A 9,440-nucleotide genomic window follows, 5' to 3' on the forward strand; every position below is an offset into this window, starting at 1 on the left:
CTGAAAAGCATAGTTTCTTAAATAAACTAGAGGATCAGAGAGGCAATACCGCCTCCAAATATTGTACCACCAGCTGGAGCAAACGCATTCGTATAGACCTCTATGTATGAACTGCAAGTTTGTTAAAATTTGGAGCCCGGGGTACAAGGATTCTTTGGTCTAACAACTGACACACATCACTGCTTGGGTGCTAGTAGGTAGCTGCTATATGGTCCCAGTCAACCCATGTATGCCAAACCCAGGAAATATGTGAAGACATAATTTATCACTTTCCCCCCTGGGTGTCATGACATCATATTACAGGGAGTTAACGAGAAGTTATCACAGTCATTAAGTTGATGGGCTAGGTGAACAGCTTGGTAGGTAATTAAAAAAGCTTTTCTCACTTTAGTTTCATTCTTTTATGAAATGTGTGGGTGGATATCCATATTTTTGTGAAATTGTGAGTATCTCTGTAGTCAACTAGAGGATCAGAGAGGCGATACCGCCTCCGAATATTGTACCACCAGCTGGAGCAAGCGCATTCGTATAGACCCCCACATACACAAAATAAGGGACACAGCCACCAGTTTTGTGCTTGACAAGCTGTAAAAATGCAATCAACAAGAATTTTTTAACTATTGCAAAAAATATATATGGTACAATCAAATTTAAGTTCTTCGTAAGGTAGGTCAAGGGTCAATTTCAAGGTCACAGTAAATTGCCAGTATATGACTTCCTATTCAAGTTCAAGAGTAACTATGGACCTATCTCTGTCAAGTTTGAAGTTAAAAGAGAAAGAAATTAGCAGAGTTCAGTTCATGATAAAAAGTAGGTCAAAGGTCAATTTCAAGGTCACAATTAGATTGCCAGTATAGGACTTCCTATTCAACTTCAATAGTAACTATGGACCTATCTCAGCCAGTTTTGGAGATAAAAGGGAAGAAAAATTTGCAAAATTCAGTTCATGGTGAAAAGTAGGTCAAAGGTCAATTTCAAGGTCACATTTAGATTGCCAGTATATGACTTTCTATTCAAGTTCAATAGTAACTATGGACCTATCTCTGCCAGTTTTGGAGATAAAAGGGAAGCAAAATTTGCAAAGTTCAGTTTATGGTGAAAAGTAGGACAAAGGTCAATTTTAATGTCACATTTATAATGCCAGTATATGACTTCCTATTCAAGTTCAATAGTAACTACGGACCTATCTCAGCCAGTTTTGGAGATAAAAAGAAAGCAAAATTTGCAAAATTCAGTTCATGGTGTAAAGTAGGTCAAAGGTCAATTTTAAGGTCACATTTAGATTGCCAGTATATGACTTCCTTTTCAAGTTCAATAGTAACTATAGACCTATCTCAGCCAGTTTTGGAGATAAAAGGGAAGCAAAATTTGCAAAATTCAGTTCATGGTGTAAAGTAGGTCAAAGGTCAATTTTAAGGTCACATTTAGATTGCCAGTATATGACTTCCTTTTCAAGTTCAATAGTAACTATGGATCTATCTCTGCCAGTTTTGGAGATAAAAGGGCATAAAAGTTTGCAAAGTTCAGTTCATGGTGAAAAGTAGGTCAAAGGTCAATTTCAAGGTCACATTTAGATTGCCAGTATATGAATTCCTATTCAAGTTCAATAGTAACTATGGACCTATCTCTGCCAGTTTTGGAGATAAAAGGGAAGCAAAATTTGCAAAGTTCAGTTTATGGTGAAAAGTAGGTCAAAGGTCAATTTTAAGGTCACATTTAGTTTGCCAGTATATGACTTCCTATTCAAGTTCAATAGTAACTACGGACCTATCTCAGCCAGTTTTGGAGATAAAAGGGAAGCAAATTTTGCAAAGTTCAGTTTATGGTGAAAAGTAGGTCAAAGGTCAATTTTAAGGTCACATTTAGATTGCCAGTATATGACTTCCTATTCAATTCAATAGTAACTACGGACCTATCTCAGCCAGTTTTGGAGATAAAAGGAAAGCAAAATTTGCAAAATTCAGTTCATGGTGAAAAGTAGGTCAAAGGTCAATTTTAATGTCACATATAGATTGCCAGTATATGACTTCCTATTCAAGTTCAATAGTAACTACGGACCTATCTCAGCCAGTTTTGGAGATAAAAGGGAAGAAAAATTTGCAAAGTTCAGTTCATGGTGAAAAGTAGGTCAAAGGTCAATTTCAAGGTCATAGTAAGATTGCCAGTATATGACTTCCTATTCAACTTCAATAGTAACTATGGACCTATCTCTGCCAGTTTTGGAGATATAAGGGACTAGATGTTATAATTTTGGAGTTACCATAATGTGCCTTAAATTTCGTACAGAAAAAATTAATTAAAATAAAGAAAATGTCATTTTGGTCAAAATTCTTGAAATAGGAGGTGCTCTGAAGTTTCAGAAGTTCAAATTTGATGAAATAATGTCATTTTTGAACACAAGTTGTCTGCTTTGCCAAGCCTTATGTTTTATTTTTCCAGAGTTCAAAATTTATTATCCATTACCGTACTGCACATTTTGCTTTTACCACCAATATGTACTTTTTGATACAGCGTAACTCGAAAACCGTATGGAATACAAAAAAAACGAGACCACTTCCAGTGTTGGGCTTTACTTGCTCTACAAAATGCAAAAAAGAATGGGTCTCTAGCATTAACGGTTCCCAAATTAGAGACAGTTTTCAGTTTCGGTATCTTATGGCCGCTACTCCCGTGAAAATGCACCGATTGACCCCAAATTCATGGAGATGAAAGATGACCTAAAGGGTAACACTTTCCAATAATATTATTGGTTAAGTCTGTGTGGTGTCTGAATAACAGGGCAAAAAAAATTTTTTTCGTAAAAAATTTCATTTTTTTGAAAATTTTGGCCCATTTGACCTTGAAGTAGAGGTCAAAGGTCAAATCCAAGGGTATATTTGAAATCTACACATATGACTTTTGGAAAGCCGTCTATAGAAATTTTTCCCATAACTCCTTCCGTAGGGTAGATAATTAGCATTTAATTTTGCCATTTTTAGACAAGGGTGCATTGCAATGAGTGCCACACCCAGACCCCAATACCGACAAAGCCCAAATTTTACGTGGAACGAGTTGAGATTATAGGTGACCTAAATCCATGAGATGGGTACGGGGGCCCTTACCGTCTAGGAGGAGAAGCGGTAACGGTAGCCGTCTAACGGAGCCGGCGGAACGATCCGGACGGGACCGAAACCATGTGTACTGCCAGCGCTAACGCTGGTGGTACAAATATAAAGCTAAAATTTCATTAGGTTAAAAGATAACAATAACAATACTTCTGCTCAGTCAGATGGAGAGTTGGCTGACCATAGGTTTACATGTAAGCTTTCATAATATTTTGCTTGTGATCAAATAATAGCTTTATTAGGATTGGAAAAAGCCAGTGCAAGTTTTAATCACCCTTGAAAAGTCTGACAGAAGTTAGCCTGTATAGTATTGTCATTCATGTTGAATGAATGTGAATAGGAGGAGAGCTCTCATCATGGTTGATGCTTTCAAAAGTAGAAATTGAAAAGTTCAAAATTAATCAACACCCTTGAAAAGTGACAAACAATAAATCTCCCCACATGTAAAACTGAACCAGTGGCAACAAAACTATCTTCATTAGCACAAGAAGTCAATATTTTCTCTCTAAATACAGTTAGGGTGAGAATGCTAACATTTGACAAATCAATACCACTCTCTTCAGTTTAATAATAAGTCACTATTTGCTTGTAACCACTTAATTTGCCAGGCTATTGATTTATATTTGAATTTTAACTCCGGGTCACTTTTTCATCGATATCAATTATACAGGCTACGGCAGCCACTGCCAAGACAAGCTTTGAGGACTGTGACAGTCAGAAATTTTTAAAAGATGAATCTAAATTTTGTCTGCTTTTGCTCTGGCTTTTTTAATTCTAATACTGTTATTATTAGAACTCAAAATTTAAGAATTAAGTGAAAAAGTGGTAAATTTTGATAGGGAAACTGCAACTATAACAACTTCTTAAAAAAGTATCATAGGTCCTCCACCACAGATGTCACGGGTGTTTTAATTGTGGATTTTCTCTTCCCTTTTATTTACGACGCGTTACCGTCCTTCGGGATCCGTGACACGGGGGTATATTAGGTAGGAAAAGAACAACAAAGTCCTGATCTTTCTCAATCCGGGTAAGCGGGTTTTATTGGATCACAGATGAGAGGTACAACTGAGTACGCCTTCTAAATTACTCCTTCGTTTCCTATTGATCAGATCTGCTCCGATAGTATAGGTCCTCCCTGTGCGACAACGGCGCTTCTAAGAGATTAATTTAACAAATAGAGTCTAAGTGCCTAGGTGTCTAAGTGTCCAAGTGTAAGCGCAAGTATAAGTGAGCAAGTGTGTAAGTAAGTAAGTATGTGTCCAACCTAAAGTGCGGGCTTCGCTTTTATCTTCCTAGAATGCAGATCAAGTTCCCCTTTTACACGTCACATTTTGTTATGTATACTATGGTCACATTTTCCTTTAAAGGGTGGCACACTGTATTATCCGAGCAGATCATTTCTATTTATTCTCCGATCTCCCTTATGTTTTGATACATTCTTTTAGCGTACTTTCCTCTTTCTATATTCTTAATTCAGAACTAATGAAGTAACAATCACTACATGAAACTAGAATGGAATTTCTTTGGTATCCTTCACCAGTTACTAATTACATTCCATAGATACATCAGTCTGTATCTCGTTTGAACTATTTTTATACCACCTAAATCAATATGATTGCAGATATCAAACTCATGCTTGGAGTATATACTGCTTTTCTTTAAACTAATTCTTTAAATCATTACGCATAAATAAAACCATTATGACATTACTATTCTTCTTTAATTATTTTTATTTATTTATTTATTTATTTATTTATTTATTTATTTATTTATTATTATTATTATTATTACTTTAAAAAATTGCAAGTACATTGGTCTGTTTGTGTAGCACATGCTTACATGGAAACAAGACAGTACCAAAGACACTTCAGCCTTTACTACTTCAATCAATTTGATTCTCCATTCATGTTCCCAGCTGCGGCATGCTTTAAGGACACAAGTTTTAATATTTTCCCAATATAAATCATTGACAAGCTGCACAAGGCTTAGCAATCTAATTTTACGAAAACCTTTGTAAGCTTCCCTCTTCACAAAGTATAATGGCTAATTATAACTCAATGCCCGCAGCGTAATGCTATTAAATCCATTGTTGGTCCTTCTAGTTATGCACTTAAATTTTAATGAGGGAATCTGAGAATGAAATCAATATTAAAAGTTGAATGCACAGCATCTTTATGGGTCTCATTTACAACTAGAGAGCCCATTACTTTCTACTCTCAATAATCATTGATTTGGTGACTTGGTTAAAGCAAAATGACACACGATGGCGCCACTTTCTAGGGATACAATATTCAGACTAATACCAAGTCACTAACACTAGAAGTGTTCAAGAACCAAGTTCACTGCCCCTGCCCACACATGCATTCCTCACATAATATATCACAAAAGACTCTCACTTGTTACATAATCTTTCTAATGAAGTTAGAGGTAAAAATATTGATTTTAGGAGGACAAGGTACCCCAAATTTCGGAGTGTGTGTCACTGCTTGTTGGCGTGATCACAACAGGAAAAACCTATACTGGTAATCAATTAAATGACATCACCTGTTGGCTAGATTGATTCATAGGGGGTTTAAGTTTTTCAGAGCTCATGGGAGTCCGTATGTCATCTGGGTCTAGTTTAAAAAATACTTTGTCACCCATAGCTGACTTATCCTACCCCTGATAAGAACAGAAAAACGTCAATGAGCTTTATTTCAGTCCTAATTTGGTCTTGATGTGAACACATCTATACAACACTTGTCAAATTGATTATGTCTGAAGTAGCTATCAGTTCTTCTAGGACACCCAGGGAGAAAATAGACCTGCTGCTAACAAGAAGAATTAGTAAGAGGTTTTTATGAAAGAAACCTTTGTAATTTGGCTAATTTTAGTTCCACAGACTCTTAACAAATTACTCAAGATAAAAATGTTATCAAAAGTCAGTCGGTACACTTATGTAGCTGACTTTAAACCTCTGTTCAGAACTGTATAGCCTTGTGAAAAAAACATCTTTGATTTTCTGTTACTGGATTAGAAGAGCTTTATGTATTCAAAGTTAGCCAGTACATTTTTGTTGTTGACAAAATAAGAAGAAAAAAATGTGTACAAAAACTGACTGCCTTGGTTGAGAAAACAGAAACTTCTTTCTAAAGATATTCTATTACTGGATTGCATTCATTCATCTATACAGTCTTTTTCACAGAAGAGATCACATCTAGTGAAGAGGCAAGGATGTAGTGTCAAGGAGTGCATTTCATAGTGGCATGAAAACTGTTGTGGTATCCTTCACTGTTAATGTCTACCTAGCTGATCATCAGCTGACATGGTTTTCTGATTATAATCAATCATAAAAGAAAAAGACGGGTTAGATTTGTATATTCAATTACACAGTTCACAAAGCACCATTCAATGTTGTATCTGGTAGTGGGATAAGTGTACTCTCCCACATGGTGCAGACAGATCATATGGAGAATTCAATTAATTTAGTTCACAGCCTTGGTTCAGTTGTTAGTGAACACATATACTTAAATATAAGCAGCTACATATGCACCTACATATAACCACATGCACACACACTCGTACATACATCAAGGCAATATATACACACACTCACAAACATTTATGCCAGTACACATGCATCTGCAGACACACACACACACACACACGCGCGCGCACGCGCGCGCGGAGAACTAAAATCTTCACACTACTCCTCAAAGACTTAAGAGATGAGTCACAAGAGCACTAAGGCAGACAAAACTGACAAATAAAATCATAGCCATTCAAGCACTCCCTCCCCCTACTCAACAAACAGATAAGACTAGTATATCCGATTACACAGTTCACAAGGCTGTCTACAAAGGGTGCTCAATTTTACGGTAAATTGATCAACAAGCTTTGACAAATGAAATAGACTCAGACAAGATGCTGTGATGACAAGAGCTTTCTTCTGATTGGCTGAAATTATGATGATGAAGGTATAAATTTTTTCCTAAGGTACAGCAGTTTTTTTTTTTTTTTTTTTTGAAAGGGGGGGGGGGGGGAGGAAAGCAGATGTGACTCATTAAGTTTTAAATGCTATTGTTTCAAGAGACTTAAATTGTTAACTCTCATGAAAAAGAAATTTTCATAATACTCACAGACAAATGCTGACCCACGAGCAAAGGTACTACAGCCTTTTTTAGGGGGGAGGAGACTGTCGCTCATAGTATTTAATTTATCAAGGCAGTTGTTTATAGAGCCTTTAATTGTTAACTCATGTCATGTGAAAAAAAAAATTCATAATACTCACAGGCAAATGTCGACTCACGAGCACCCATGGTCCAAAGAGTGACGATGAGATAAAAAAGAATGCTGTGTTATATCCCAGTTGTCTTCCTGAGTACTCCCTCTGCTTGTAAAATCCCTTGGTTTATCACTGCTTAGGATTACTATTATGAATATGCGGCAATAAACTTGATCTCTTCCTCTCTTTATTAAACCCTCTCTTGTCACATGAGCTCACAAAATAAGTGAGAATTATAATTAAAAGTGATTTATGGGTGGTGACTTCTCTTACTGATCTCTTCTCCTCCCGGAACCCACCCTCATAATGGTCAGAAAACCTCCTCTCATGCCCACTCATTAAAGTCCACTGAGGGATTATTGTAGTATTAAGCCAAGGTCCCCGAGATCAGATCGGAAATCGCCCGGCTTGACCTGACCATCAAGTTTAAATCCTCAAGGTAAATGAATGTGGTGAAAATTGGTCAGTCAACAAAAGGTGCAAATTTGCCTCAGTTGGTCAATATTCATACCCGGGGTTTGTCACCTTAACTTCCACCCTGTTAAGCTGTGTTGACTCCAGGTATATTTAACAAGGACACAGGTGGTTCAGCTTCATTTGCTGTTATATCGTGAACTAAATTGGAAATTAATGGCACAGGGTTAGAAGTGGTGTTCATAAAGCAGTCCTTTAAAAAAATGCCCTTGATCCAGTTTGATAATGATAGTCCTCAAGTGATCCGATGTCACGTCAGCATAGGGTAAAATCTTCGTCACAGTCCAATCAGCTGTGCACTTTGTGAAAGGTGTAAAAACAAAACTAAGTTGAACTTCCCAATTGAATCTCCTACATTTGCTTCGTCTTCATTCAGATGTCAGTTTCACAGTGTTGTTAGTTTCACAGGTAGGCCTACATTTCAGCGACCATTTCCACCTATGTTCATTTCACTTTCATTCATTTCGTATTTGTTCATTTCACACTAATTCATTTCATGTCATGCTCTTGCTTTTCATTTCATGTCCATTTGAACATAAACTTTGTAACCCTATTACTCACTGCAGCGTCCCGTCTTGTGTCACATCTGGTCAATCCAGCAGTCCATCTGTGACATATGATTTCCCCTATAATATCAATTTTGTGATATTTCTGTTCATTTCCAATATCATTTCAAGTCATTTTTTTCCATCAAATCAAAGCTGAGTTGTTTCTCCCCTGAGACATTATAACCATATGCCTTATAATAAACATATGAAATGCCCTCAGCCTAAAAGGCAGTTGCTTATGAATATGATTTTCGCCATTGTTGACGTGCAGCTTTAGTAAACTCCTATCTAACACTGTGAACTGTTTACTGAACACACACACCTCTTTGTAAGGTCCTTTCATTCAAGAGGCGGACAGCCCTTCAAATCTTCACGCTACAAGCTCTGGGCCTCACTATGATGTTATTAAACCCGATTGCCACACAATGCAGCCATCTGAACCCGCACAATGCAACTTATTGATAAAATTTGGCGTATTATTTCACCTTCTTTTCAAAGGCTGGGGTAACTGGTTCAAACTCATCAATACTCAGCGCTAGCTGTGATAAGGAAAGATGCAGGTATTTTTAGTAGTAAAAACTGGGTTAATTTAGGCACAGAAACTGTTGGTTTTTTTGGAATGCAAATCCAGTATTTGTTCACATGTACAATATCCTTTTAGCCGTGAAATGTAAAGATGTACTGTAGTTGTTTTACTTTGTATTATAAACTAAATAAACTCAAACACAGGTTACCGTTCCTTGTTTTTTTTTAATGCAAGCTTAATTTTTATCATTTATTATTAATTTTCATATGCAACAATGTGCAACAATTGCACTGGTGCATCTCTACTTAAGGCACCCAGTGCTATCAGCAGACCACACACCCTGTTTGACCCAGTCTTTCTCTTGGCATTCATCATGTCCCGTCTCTCCCCCCCCCCCCCCCCCCACACACACACACACACACACACAAAGTAATGACAATGTAAGCATAAAATGAAGTAAGACCTGCACTGTGGGGCTGTCAGATAACCATATATTATGTGGTGTAACGAAGTAAGTGTCTATG

At 36.9% G+C, this 9,440-nt stretch overlaps 1 protein-coding gene across 4 annotated transcripts in view; it reads right to left on the reverse strand.

Annotated features, from left to right (window-relative positions):
* Positions 1 to 9,440, reverse strand: part of LOC106151392 (uncharacterized) — a 57,403-nt gene that overhangs the window by 27,562 nt on the left and 20,401 nt on the right. Inside the window, exon 1 of one of the 4 annotated variants that reach the window (XM_087012515.1) lies at positions 7,375 to 8,807. The exons of the other annotated variants lie outside the window; for them this stretch is intronic. Coding sequence (XP_086868641.1) covers positions 7,375 to 7,402 — 28 coding nt within the window. The 5' untranslated portion in view covers positions 7,403 to 8,807. Of the gene's footprint in view, positions 1 to 7,374; positions 8,808 to 9,440 lie in introns of those variants that run through there. 4 annotated transcript variants of the gene reach the window in all.

This window comes from Lingula anatina, chromosome 5 (genome assembly GCF_051362555.1).
Source record: "Lingula anatina isolate TDL-2025a chromosome 5, LinAna3.0, whole genome shotgun sequence".
In the NCBI taxonomy this organism is placed as follows: Eukaryota; Metazoa; Brachiopoda; class Lingulata; order Lingulida; family Lingulidae; genus Lingula; species Lingula anatina.